This window comes from Gopherus evgoodei, chromosome 14, assembly GCF_007399415.2.
Source record: "Gopherus evgoodei ecotype Sinaloan lineage chromosome 14, rGopEvg1_v1.p, whole genome shotgun sequence".
NCBI classification, from domain to species: domain Eukaryota; kingdom Metazoa; phylum Chordata; order Testudines; family Testudinidae; genus Gopherus; species Gopherus evgoodei.
This window is the reverse complement of record NC_044335.1, coordinates 3,110,974-3,124,541: the sequence shown is the minus strand read 5'-3', so window position 1 is coordinate 3,124,541 and position 13,568 is coordinate 3,110,974. Positions and strand designations below refer to the sequence as shown.

General features: G+C 54.3%; 1 protein-coding gene across 1 annotated transcript; it reads right to left on the bottom strand.

The window, feature by feature from the left end:
- Window positions 1–11,593: 11,593 nt before the first annotated feature.
- Window positions 11,594–13,238, bottom strand: SOX12 (SRY-box transcription factor 12). Its single transcript, XM_030533817.1, has one exon. The coding sequence runs from the start codon at window positions 13,135–13,137 to the stop codon at window positions 12,139–12,141; it is 999 nt and encodes a 332-aa protein (XP_030389677.1). The 5' UTR covers window positions 13,138–13,238; the 3' UTR covers window positions 11,594–12,138.
- Between the last annotated feature and the right edge of the window lie 330 nt (window positions 13,239–13,568).

Genomic DNA, 13,568 nt, shown 5'->3' with positions numbered 1-13,568 from the left:
ACCTGGAGGAAACTGAGCAGCTGCTAGGATGCTCAGGTGAACCCAGGGGTGCGGACGGCACACACAGGAGTCTACCTCCCATTGCTCTGAGGCTGAGCAATCCTGGATACTGGGCTGTATGTGACCATGGCAGCTGGGACCGAGCACGAGGCTGGGCACCCCGGAGACACTGATGCCCACTGGGGAAGTGGGCACATCATAGGCACAGAGATGTGGCATAGCATTCATGGGGCAGTGAGCAGAGGAGGGATTTAGTCATGGTGGCTGCTACACTGAGAGTAACCCAGTGCCCTTTGGGGCTGAAAACCAGGCCCAAAGCCTGCTGCTCGGTCACCATGCAAAGCTGCCCGGCCACGCTGCTCCGGGAACCTGCTGTCATAGTACAATCGGCTCTGGCTGTAGGTCCTGCTGTGTCTGCCTGCGTGCCCCCTCCCTGCACACCTGGAGCTGGGGGGATGTCAGGAGGGGATCCAGGGAGCTGCTGCTCCTGTCACTGTCTCCCCACTTTACCAACTCCCTGCCCGTTTCCCTGCCTTGCTTACAGCATCCAGCCCACTTGCTTGTTTGTAGCACTTCCAGAAGCAGGGGGGGCCGTGCCCAGCCCTCTACACCTGAGGCTGGTGACTGATAGCTGGGCCATCTCTCTCCACTCAAAGGCAATCACAGAGTTTTAATGTGAGCTGTTACGCTGAGACTGGATGTCTCTAAAAGACATGTCCAGCTCAGCCAGCAATGAGGGGCTGGGTGCAGGAATCCCTAGGGGAGAGTCTCAGGCCTGTGCTTTTCAGGAGCTCAGGTGAGATGATCCTAATGGGCCCTTCTGGCTGGCAGATCTCTGCAGCTAATCATGGCACAAAAGCTTTTTCAAACTGACCGGACGGGATCACTTGGGCCTCAGTTTTCAGTCGTTGCCCAACATCCAGCACACTAGGAGTTCAGAGCAGAGACGTGCCTTATGCTTTGTCATGGTGCGGATCAGCTCTAAAATGTAGGTTGGACCTAACTAGCACCCTTCCACATTTATCAGAGGGGTAGCCATGTTAGTCTGGATCTGTAAAAGCAGCAAAGAGTCCTGTTAGTCTATAAGGTGCCACAGGACTCTTTGCTGCTTACAAATTTAGGGGCAAGTTCTGCTTTTGGTTGGAATGGTGTAATCTGGAGTCACTCTGGATTTAATCCAGTGTGAGATCAGAAATTGAGCCATCGAGAGGCTAACTCACAGGGCTCAACTGGGCTTTGTGGAGAGCATGGTGAGTGGAAGTTGGAGAGATGGTTGATTTAATTCCAAGTATCTAAAGACCCGTTTCTCTTCTTTCTCCCAGAAGGAATTGATGATGGGAAAGGATCTGTGTGAAGTCCAGGGGAGATGCAAGGCACATGAGGAGAAAGGAATAACTGAGGGGCTAGAAATATAAAAGGAAGAGGAAATAACTGAATTGGGGAGACTACAGAAAAAAACAGAACTTTGGGTTGGCTTATTATAACATGGAGCAGGATGCAACATTTGGAATCTACCCTTTTTCCCTCCAAAAAAATGAAGTTTTGGAGTATTCAGATGCTGGAGGCTTGATCTGGATCCAAGCTCCCTCAAAATATAGCGGGGATGTGGTTTGGACCTATCCCTAGCAAACGTTAGATCCAACCAAGCAGGGACCCTTATCCCCCTGGTTACATGTTTGGTCCTGCTGTCACCTTGGTAACAGCTGCTTGGAGAGCAGAGGAGAAGATGAAAACAAGAAAGTTGGGTGTTAATTCCTTCGGGCGCCTTGGAGACAAGGCTTCCGGGGCAGAGGGGTGTATTTGGATCTCGAGTCTCTCGTTGTTGTTGTTGTGCTCAGATTTATTTACTATGTAAATGCAGTGGGATTAGGGGACGTGGCTCAGAGGCGTGAGCTGCCCTGCAGTTCACCCAATCCTGTAATTCCCCAGCTGGTGTAATAACTTTCTAATACTGGATACAGACAAGAGACCAGCTGCCCGGCCTAATCCAGCCATGAATTTCGGAGCAGTTCTAAAGGGATTTGAATGGCTCTATTATTTCCACATGGGTTTTATCTGCAGCAGGGGCGAGTTTTTCAATTCTTCCTGGAGCCTCTCGGCAGTTGGCTCAGGGGACGGCTCGTTTACCATGAGTCATAGGCCGGCGCCACCACCCTGTTGCCATGGAGACAACTTTCACTGGATGCTGAAGTTGACATTCATAGGCCGTTGGTTCTGGAAGGTGGAGCTGGGAGGCCCTTGCCACCCCAACGATAATGGATTTAGGGGTGTCCTGAGCCCCTCTGGAAGGATGAACATGCAAGGAGCTGCTCAAGCCATCGGGTCTGGTCTGCCGATGCTTCGGAGGAGAGCAAATAACCCCATTAAACCTACGGCGCCTTCCCCTCATGGGTCTCAGAGCTCTTTGGGGACATTAAACATGAAGAGTTTACTGCTGGGGGTTAGCTGACTTGCCCCCACCCAGGTGTCATGAATCCCAGTCCCAGACCTGTACCACAGCCAGGTGTGCCGGGCTACCCCCATCCTGATCTGCTGATACCCTGACCAGTCGAGTCAGACGTCCCCATAGAAGGATCACAGCGGTTGAAGTTCTCAGTGAAGTGCTTAGCCCAGAAGGCACAACAACGCTGCCCTACTAGCTAGCCAAGAAAGGGGAGTGTGGTACTCAGTGGCTTGGGGTGAAGTCCTGGCCCCACTGCAGTCAATGGGAAGGAACTTTGCTATAGATTTCAGTTTAGCCAGGATCTCAGCCATGGCCTCCACGAGGTCGATGCTAGTCCAAGCTCCAGTGGTGTGATCGTGGGTAAGTCTCTTACCCTCCCCATCTGCTGCTTTTTGAGAGAGTGGCTGCATGCTGCAGGAGACACTGAGAACCGGGGAAGCAGGACAGCTGGGCCCTCCCCACAGCCCAGTCCATCCAGACCTCTCTGCCAGCGAGAACGAACCGCAGGGGTGGGTTTTGGGGGGTGGACTGAGAACACCGGCTGGTAGACGGGTGCCCGATGGCAACATAAGCGACCTCCAATCCATGCTGTCACGGGGCTGATTTCAGTCGGCACCCAGGGAAAGGCTCCAACCCCTCTGCCTCTGGGCTGCCTGTTTCCCTGGACTGCTCTCCCAGCTGCCTGGTATGTCCAACGTGTCTCCTGGGTCCCTCAAGCCCCTTTGTGATGCAGCCTGCCACCAGGAGGCTGAGGTTAACTCACTGCCCTTGGCACTACACAGCCTGCTCTAACCTGGTTGCCCTGGCAAACCCAGCTCCCAGCCTTGGCGTCTCTCCACGGCTCTAGGTGCTGGAACCTCTCTTGTGTACCAGGTGAGGGGGGCTGGGCTGGTGTCTAGTACTCAGGGGTCACTGACGACAGCTGGGCTGGGGTTTGACACGGACGTTTAAAGGGGGGTGAGTTTTAGGCCTCAAATTGTTACAACAGGGCAGGGGAAGTCCAGCAGAGTCTAAACGTTTGGGGTGTGTGTAAAATCTACCCTCGTCCCTTTCCATGATTAAGCTCTTTCTTTTTCTTTCCAAAAAGGTTTATATTTGTCGGACCCACAATAACTAAGGTATTGTGCCCTCTGCTGGCTCTCTGCCAGCTGCTAACTAACCAATGTTAGACCCAGACCCCAGTGACACTGAGGCCCAAAGGATGCTTTGGCAGGGCACCATGCTTTATTCAAGGGACTGATTTGATAAAATCATCTGTGTTCATTTCAGCTTCGAGCAAGACCTGGTGACTGAGGTCCTGTTTGCCACGCACACAGTCCTGCCAGCCGCCTGTGCATACCCGGCGCACAGAGGACACCGCGCAGACTGTACGCACCTTTAAAGGTAACTCACACTTTATTCTTCTCTCAGTTCCCCCGCAAAGCATGGGAGAAGCAAATCCCATACATTGTCTCAGGGGGAGAATGAGCTTTTTCACTATATTCAAAATGGGGCGTGTCCCGGAGTTCTGGCACAGTTAAGAGTGGAGGGACTTTGGGGCCAGGGGGTTGAGTTTTAAGTGATTCTTTTGGGTGGCAGCGCCGTCAGAGCCTCTGGGACATAAAGGGCCCTGTGACCTGCTTCAGGATCTAGTTTCCTCTTCACTCCCCCCTTTCCTTGGGTGGAGGGTTGTTACCGTCCCCCAAGATACCGGCCTGTCCTGTCAGTAGCTGCTGCCCTCGCTGGCCAGCAGATGTCTCCGTGAACCATACAGCAGCAGCCTCGTTTCCTGTCTGTTGATCTCCTAGAAGCCTGGGGGGACCCTGCCCTGGGCTGCTGTGATGCTCAGGCAGGTCTCGGGGATGGTGCCAGAGAAAGAGGAGAGGAGACTAGAGGCAGCTGGGTCCCTGTACAGTCTGGCTCCTTTGAGACACTTGTAACGCACCCTCTGCCCCATAGGAAGGAGGCTGGTGGTGGGTGCAATGCAAAGGCTCATCAGAGACTTTGAAAACCAAGGTCCCGTCTGCTCTGTGTGGGCATGAAAGAATTCCCAGCACTGTTCCAATGGTTTCCTTGAGCAAAACTCCCCCCCAACCCTGGCTGAATGCCAGTTCTCTGTCTGTCTGCTGCCCTATACCCCAGAGGTGGCTGCATTTCCATCATGCTGCACACAGTGGTATGAAATACTGTTGGATGAAATGCACTATATGCACGTGAAAGGGAAACTCACTTTCCCTGCCTGTAAAAGGGGAGGATACTAATTCCTACCTGCCTTTGGAAAGTGCTTTGAGATGCCGGGATGAAAACGCTGTGGAAGCACAAAGCATTATTGAACCTAGTTAGGGGACTGTGCTGCAAGCAGGGGCTGGGGCTGGGAATGTGGCTCTCTGCTCTCTTGCTCCGGCATGGAGATCTTGTGAGCAGGGGCATATTACAGCTGTAATGGGGACAGTCAGGGATAAGACAGGAACAGAACATTTAGCTCTACTGAACTACTGTGAACAGCTCCAGGGAGGGAATGAATGGGGACTGGAGACGGTCGGCATGGAGAACGGGGAGGAAATTTTCCACAAAAAGGGAATTTTGTCCCAGAATCCAGTGAAATTCATGAAAACATTTCTGCGAGATTTGTAATGTATTTTGGGGCAGGGCAGGAGGGATTTCTGTTCTCCCAGATTTCCAGGTGTGTCTGTGGAGGGTGCGGCTCCTGGTTCTAGGCACTGCTGCAGGACTCAGAGCCTGGTGTTTGCCCCTTCTACATTGGAAGTATCTGTGCAGCGGAACTACAGTGAGAGTCGCCCTTTTCGGCGGCAGCGGTAGTAGAGAGGGGTTCCTTGTGCTGAGCAGAGCTGGGCTTGGCTGGTGTTTGGATGGGGGATCGCCAAGGAAAATCTAGCCACTGCAGTTGGTGGCAGTTCCCTAGGTGGTGCTTTTCCCTCCAGTCAGTAGCAAATCAACGCAGGAGTCGCTGGGCCCTGCATTTAACCCTGGAGTCTCTTAGAATGGGTAGTGAGTCCCGTTCATACTGTTAGCCATGCTAGTAGCCGTGATGACGTCTCGGAGCATGCCTAGCATGAACGAGACGTTTCCCAGCACCTGGGCTTGCCGAGCGCTCTTGTGGTTAGTAAAAAGGGCTGGCCATCAGCCTTCTGAGTGTGTTACAACAGTGATTTCAACGAGAGGTCTTCCGGGGGTACATCAACTCATCTAGAGATTTGCCTAGTTTTACAACAGGCTACAGGGAAAGCGTTAGCGAAGTCAGAACAAACTCAAATTTGAGGCAATGACTTGTTTACACAGCTCTGTTATTCACTGAAATGTAAGTACAGTATGTATATTCCAATTGATTTATTTTATAACCCTATGGTAACAATGAGAACGTCGGCAATTTTCAGTAATAGTGTGCTGCTGTGACCCGTCTGTGTTTTTATGCCTGATTTTGTAAGCAAGTAACTTAATGAAACTTGGGTGTACATCACTGCGTTTCAGTATCCCAGCCAAAGTCCAAGTCAGGCCATTACATGCTGCTTCCTTACAATTCTCCATTGTGCTTTCAGATGGATAGTTTTCTTCTTCACTCCCTGCCCTACACTGTGCAAAGAGAGGGGGAACTGATTCTGCTCTCACAGCAGTGTAAATCAGGAGTAACTCGGTTGTAACCAGTGCTGTAACACTAGTGTCAGGCTGCCAGTGTAGGTGAGCTGAGTCAGAAACAGAGACACAAACCGAGTGAGAAGAGCACCTGAGGCAGACCAAGAATACACTTTATTCCATAGTTACAACAATCAGTATAACCATTAGCTGAGCTTTCACATAACCAGTCCGGGACATTTTACACACACTGTTTGGATGTACCAAGTGCTGTTATTCCCCTCATCTAAAAGCCTATTTCTTCAAGACAACAGATACAGGAACCTCGTCACTAACACAACAATACAAAAGAAAACCCAGAGCGCTTGTAGCACCGTTTGCAGGCTGGAGTTTTTCTCCATCGACACCTGCTGACAACTGTAAAGCGTTGGGAGGAGGTTTGGGAAAAGGGATGGGGGTCGCATCCCCAGAGCCCTGCTGGCCACAATCCGTGGAGTTTGTTCCTGAGACAAGTTTTTATTTATCTATATTGATGACTCGAATGTGTCACACACACACACACGCGCGCACACGGCAGCAAATTACAGGCAGCAGGGACGCGGGGAAAGGATAGTCACAGCAGAAACTAGCCAAGCAATAGAATGAGAGAGAAGTCAAAACGCGGGGGCGTCTCTAAAGCACTAAAACCACATGTCACAGCAGTTCACCATGGTTCACAACTCTTTCTCCTCTGACAAAGGAAAACAAGAAAAGCCGACAGGAAGGGGCAGCGGAGAGAAAGCAAATGCTCTCTGTGCTTAAAGTCAGGAGGAAGGAGGCTGAAGAGTAGCATTTCCCCCTCCCCACTGTCCCGCTTCCTCCTTCCGGGCCCTAGCTCTGCAGCTGTGATCAGGCCCCTCTAGAGAGGATCCTACCTAGGGCCTGCTCCTGAGGAGGGTTCAGCCTGATGGTTTGTAAAGTGACTGGAACTGGAGCCTGCTTTTTCCAGGGAGATCTCTCAGGCCAGGCCAGGCACAGCCCAGCATCCCCACCCCCCCTAGTCTCCTGTGTGCCCCAAGGGGCAGAGGGAACCTGCTCCATCAGATACATATGCAGGGGTGGACAGGGCACATTTTGGCCTACAGCTCTGGGGGCAGCCCCTGAGAGGAAGAGGACAGCCTGGCCCAGGACAGGCTGTGCTCTGTGTTTTGCAGTAATCCTTCTGGAGCGGAGTTCCCTCTACCTGAGCCCTTCCCCATCCCACCCCCCCCACTGAGTAGAGGGAGGACTCTGCAGTTCCCAAGAGGGCATGCGCAGGGACCCAGCAGGGTGGCTTCCTACCATGCCTTGGAGCTGTGGGGATAGGGGAGGGGAAAACAGCTGGCCAGTGAAACCCACCTCTTCCTACAAGCAAGAGGGGTGAGGATGCAGCCCCCACGCCCTGTCCATTCTCCTCTCCCCTTCCCGACAGGCCTTCTGAGCCATGGGGCTGACAGAAGATGCCCTTGGTGAGGCGGAACGTGTATCACGCACTCTCCCCAGCACCCACATGCCCAGCCAAGCCACCTCAGCCCATGCACCCTAGGGTGGCACTGGTTGAGTCTCTGTTACTGCCCCCTGCAGTGCTCGTCCCTAGTCGGGGCTGATCTGCTCCTAACCCTGGCTCCTGTTACTGGCTGAAATGTCTTCGACAGATGCAGCCCATCAGCCCCAGTTCACCTGGTTGTTCTGCCCTCCCTCCGCTCTGAGCCCACTGGCACAGACCTGGGGGCTATAAGAAAACATGAGATCCATGGGTTGGCTGCGAGGTGGATGCTGTGTGTTCGCTGGTTGCACCGCACCTGCTGTCTGTCCTACAAACTGCTGCCGCCAGCTGATGTCACCTGCTAGCATCTGCCCAATTCCTGCAAATACCCCTTACTGTGGAACGGGGGGCCCAGCACACCCCCAGAGCCCCTCTGTGTACAGCCCTTCTGGCCACACTTGTCTCCAAGCGTGTTGCCTGCCTTGTGACCTGTGACTCAAACCCCTGAGACCAGGTGGGGCCCCACGACTGCACCAGAACGGCGTGCTGGTGACAGTTACTGCATGCACCTGCCAGTGGGACATTCAGAACGCCAAGGCTCCAACCCTGCAAGCTGCTCTGCAAGAGAAAACCCCCATGCAGTGGGGCTCTGAACGGATATGGGGACCTGCCTGTATGGAAAGCCTGCAGGCTGGGGGTCTCAGAGGACAGCACTGGTCATGGGCAGTGGTGGTGCTGGCAGCAAGGACAGTTCACAGCAGAGCCTGGGGTTTGTGGGCGGATTCCTGAACAGTCAATGCTCATTTTAAAAGTTGCCCTCTGGGCCACTGCCATGGTTCTAGGGACTGGTGCATGGGAAGTGCCTGATCCCTACAAGCTAAGAGAGCCCGTGGGCCATGCTCTGGGGAGTGAAACACCCACAACCTGCATCCCACCTGCTCTAAAAAAAGTGGTGCACTTTCCTGGGTTGCAGGAAGGCCCTCCCCAGGAGCACTGTACTGGCAACCCTGCAGTCCCTGCCACGAGAATGCGTTGGGAGCTGAAAGCACCCAATCGCTGTGAATATCAGCCAACACTTCCTCCTTCCAAATAGCCAAGTTTGAACCTGTTCCCACTGAAGGTCGGGGCCTCCCTGGGACAGGGCCAGCCCCAGCACCGGCTGGGTTCAGGGGATATGCTACTTTCTCAAGTTGCTGAGTTTCTTTCCTCACCTTGGGAGGGCTGATGCCAGGGCAGCCAGGCTGCAGATTCTGGTGACATCTGGAAGCAGGATGGCAGAACCAGCACCATAAAGGTCCATTTACAGCACTGGGTAAACACCCGACTGCCTCTGACTCAGCCCAGCATAGGGCCCTGCAGACAGCAGGGCGCGCCCGGGGGCTGCCACTCCTGGGCAGAGGAGTCACCACCAAGGTTGTCTCGTGCCTTGCTTGGATGCAGTGCAAGAAAAGAGACAAATTCCAAAAAGGCACCTAGATCCTAAAGGGCTCTGGGTGTCCTGGAAAGCGCTGGAGGGGACACACCCTCCTGCAGCCAGCATGTGCGGAGGGCACTTCAGCAGCTGGATTCCTGAGGATCAGAAGTGATGGGACAGCCAGTCCCCCCAGGTCCTTTAAAGGCAGGCCCTCCTCTGCGTGGGTATAAAACCCTTTGGGATCATTGACCTGCCAGGTGCCCTGCTGGGAAGGGAAGGGGGTGGGGTTTTCATTACAATGGTCCTGTCTGGCCTCTGCGGGGGGGGGCAGGGAAGGAAGCTGCGAGGGAAGAGCTCTGCATTAGAGGCTGAGTGACGCAGATGGGCTGTAGTTCCCTGCCTCATGCCACTCCAGGTGAATGGGCTGCCTTGAGCAGGGGATCTCGGGCACCATCTGTAATTCATGTGGCTTTCCATGGGTTTATTTGGTTTGCTGAGGTCTGTTCACAGCATTGTATTTTAACGGCTTGCAGCCTTGGTGCGGGAGAAGGAAAAGTGAGGCTGATATGGGAAACATTTGTTCTGCCCAGTAAGGATCCCTTGCTTTTTGCATATTTGCAGTATGGTCTCAGTGCTCTTTAAACCTAGTTTATAAATTTGAATCCATATCTACACACACACATATCTATAATATTTCTCAAACGTATCCCGAGAGCTCAGCTGATCAGCTGGGGAATAGGGGGTTGGAATGTCCTTGGGAAAGGACTTCCTGAACACGCCCACTTGTCCCCGTTCAAAGTCTAACATCTGGGTCATTTAAACTAAAGCCACTTAGATGGCGGTTTGGGATTGCGGTTTGACTCAAAAGCCAACAGTGATCTACATGAGGCCCTGCACAGGACCTGATTTTCAGAGGCACCACTCACCCATAGCTCTCAGCGGAGGTGGTAGGTGCTTGGCATCTCTGAAGATCATGCCGGCGTTAAGAGCCTGGACTTTTTGAATCACGTTGTTTCATACGGCTAGACAGTTTCCTAGTGAAGGAGATCCCATTCATACCCGAGCAACTCCAGACTCTGAGCTTTGACCGAGTCTGAATGGAAATCTTTCCAGCTGTGGGAACTGGGGAATTCTCACTTAAGAGTCAAGCGGCCACCTGAGAAACAGCCCTAGGAGCCCAGGACAGGTGAGGCAGAGCCGCTGAAAAACAAGGGGACAAGCCCTGCCCCGATTTCTGCAGCAACACGGCACCCCAGCATGGCTGCGTTCAGGGTGCTTCCCTTCCTGAGAGATGTCCGAGGGGCTGCCTCACTAGGGGGTGGGATCCAGGGCAGAGGAGACCTCAGAATCTGCATAAAGCAAGAGTTCCCTGGTGAGCCGAAGGCAGATAGCAGTGGTGTGTCTTCAGGGCTAAGTCACATCCCAAGCCATCAACAGGACAGTGTGATCTGAGACCTGCCCCGCCCCCTCACCCTTTCCAGCCAACTGGGATTTCATCTTGCTCGGGGACCCGCTTCCTGCAGCCGCACCCCCCAATCTCAGGTTGTGGCCAGGAAGCACCTCGTGTCCTTTCTAGGGCCACCGAACAAAGCACATTCATACCTGGGCAGAAAGGTCCCTTCCTTCTGCAGCATTGTGCCGTGCCTTTAAATCCGAGCCTGCCATTGCGGCCATATGTTTCCAGGCAGCAGCAGGAGGAGGCGGTTTTACTGCAGGAAGGAGACATTAGCAAAGGCAAGGAAAAACCGAACCAAAGAGCCCTTCAGCCGGGGCATTCCCTGCCAGGAAGCCCCAGGTCACTAGTCTGCAGGGAAACCTGCCCTAAGGCCCAGCTCCACAAAAGGATGCAGGCACGATGAATTGTGAAGCGTCCCCATGCAGCATACAGGACTGTTTTATTCGACCTTCAGTTACAGACCCGGCTCAGCCAAGCATCGGGCTCTGCTGTTGTTGTTGGTCCCTTTTGGGTGGTCGCTTAAGGCAGATTTCCCTGTGGCTTCCCCTCCCCAGCAAGCTCTGGATCAGCACACTGCCCGCAAAGCCGCCTCACCCTGGGCAAGTCATCAGAATGGGGCATGGGCGAGACCAGCACCGCTGGCCAAGACCAGACAGGAGCTGGAGCCTGAGTCTTGAGCAGCGCCGGGCTGGTGTGAGCGAATTGCCAGCAATGCCAGGGCTAAGGGCTCAGCCAGTCGGTGCTAAAATCAGGGTGCGGTGCAGAAGGAAGCAACATGTGCCCACTTTCCCTGCCTTTGGCTCACCTCTTGTATTAACAGGGAGCAGGGTCCTTCCTCGGAACGGGCTCCCCACACGGCGTAGTTGCCTGCACGAGCGTCTGGAGAGAGGAACAGCCTCTCGGATCCACGTGCAAATCACGTGCGTGCAACTTCGCTCTTTCCCAAAGTGAGTTCCGGGGAGCATGGGTGCGCCGTTGCAACTAGGCAGGGACGGAGGCTTGTCCCGCCGGAGCCCCAATAAAACTGGGTATCAGAAGGGTAAGAGAGCATGAGCCGTACGTGCTCCCTGGCATCCCTATAAACCCGGGGATGGGCGGACCCGGCTGGGCTCTCTTCCCAAGGGCTGTTCGAAGGAAAAGGAGAAAAACGAAGGCAGGTTTGACAATGCACTGAAATAAAAGCAAAGGAAACTGCTGATTCCCAGACATGCAAAGGAGCAGGGAAGGAGGAAAGGGGCATGAAAATTCATTGGGAGGGGGCAGGTGGCCTCTGCTAGCAAGAGAGGGCAGGAGGGAAAAATCTGGGGTAGAAGCGAGATGGAGTGGGAGGAGTGTCTCTCAGCAGTGGAGGGATGGATGGCGGCAGAGCTGAGCAGCAGCTGGAAGCAGGGGTGGGGGAAGGGGAGACGGGAGAAGAGAGGTTCACAATGAAAACCTGATTAGAAAGTCACATTTCATGGCAAAATAAAGGCCGTGTCAAGCCCCGTCCTCCCCAAGGCTTCAGGAATGAAAGGTGATGGCCCAGCCCAGCCACCGAGCTGCAGCCCCCGTGGCTCTGGACCGGAGCAGGGCGACTGTGCTAGTGCTGGGAGAAGTGGGTGTGTGCAGTGGGGGATGGGGTGATCGGGAGTGTCTGCCTTTGAATGTGTTCAAGGCAAAATACCTGATTCCTGCATGTAAACAGCTGGTTTTTCTTCCTGTTTTTTGATACAACCTGATTGTGGAAAAGAGTTACCTGCCGAATGCGGGACTCAGTACGTAAAGACCAAGTCCGAGATGCTGGACATCAGCCAGTCCCCAGCAATCATCTCCGTCACCTCCGGAGTGCAATAGTCCGGGAACTCAAAGTGAGAGGTGACTCCCAAGGGGAAAAGGTCGAGGTCTTTGTCAAAGACTGACCAGTCCAGGGCTCCGCAGGCTGCGCTCGGCTGGGCTTTCCCAGGCAGGACACCCAAGAGCTCTTCCTCCAGCTCTTCGTCAGAGGAGAAGGAGGCGGGCGGGGATGCGGTTGACATCGAGGAGGGGGATCCGCTCTCTGGGGAGCTCACCTGCTCCGGGAAAGGCTGCGCAGTGGGTTCTGGGTCCTTCGGCTGGTGGGACTCAATGAGGTCATCCCTCTTGTTCCTTTTCTCCCCAGCCGCCCGCGCGGCAGGGACCATGTGCCAGAACTCCTTGCCGGGTGCCTTCGGGCAGTCCTCAGAGGGCGTCTCTGACAGCCGCACCTCTAGGAGGTCCTCTTCCATCTTGAGTGTGGACTCTCCCATCTGGCAGCTGGAGTTGTGCTTGGACAGCTGCCTTCTGCTGGAGGTGACCCGGCTGAGGACAGATGGTTTTATCTTCACAGGGAGCCTTGGGCGGGACTTGCTGGCCCCAATTTTGCCCTTTTTCCTAGGCCGGTACTTATAGTCTGGGTAGTCAGCCATGTGCTTAAGTCGCAGGCGCTCTGCCTCCTTGACGAAGGGGATTTTCTCCGAGTCCTGGAGGAGCTGCCACCTCCTGCCCAAGCGCTTGGAGATCTCGGCATTATGCATGTCCGGCCACTGGTCCATGATCTTCCGCCTCTCGTTCTGCGACCACACCATGAAGGCATTCATGGGCCGTTTGATGTGGCCACTCGGTGTCTTGCACCAGGCAGGCTCGCCCTTGGTGCCAGCTTCCTTCAGGAGCAGGGAGTCTTTGGTGGTTAGCTGGGGACACACCTCCCTCTTGGACTCCATCGCACGGCTCCTCATGTTCCTCTGCTGGACCATGCTGCTGCTGCTGCTGCTGCTGCTGCTGAAGAATTGCTCCCAGATGCTAAACGCCAGTCAGGGTTATTTTCATTGTCCGGAAGAAGAGGAGGAGGAAGAATCTTCTGCTTGCTTAGGGCTGGGGAAGGTTCTTCAGCCCGTCCGCCCCCTTTTAACTCAGTCCGTCAAAGCAGCAGGCGAGGAAATTGATGGAAGCGGCTTGGCACCTTTACAAAAAACTGCCCTGCCTCCCTGAGATGTTTCACTCCGCCGGCCGGCCGGCCGGGAAGAGGCCTTTGCAAAAGGCAGGCTGGCTCCTGAATCAATGGACTGTGAGATTAACTCTCCTTGTGCTACACACCGGCTTGGCACTGCACCGGAGCGATGCAGGGGTCCCAGCAGCCTGCAGCACACGAGCCCCCCAGGGCAGGGGGAAGGGAATCAATACGAAA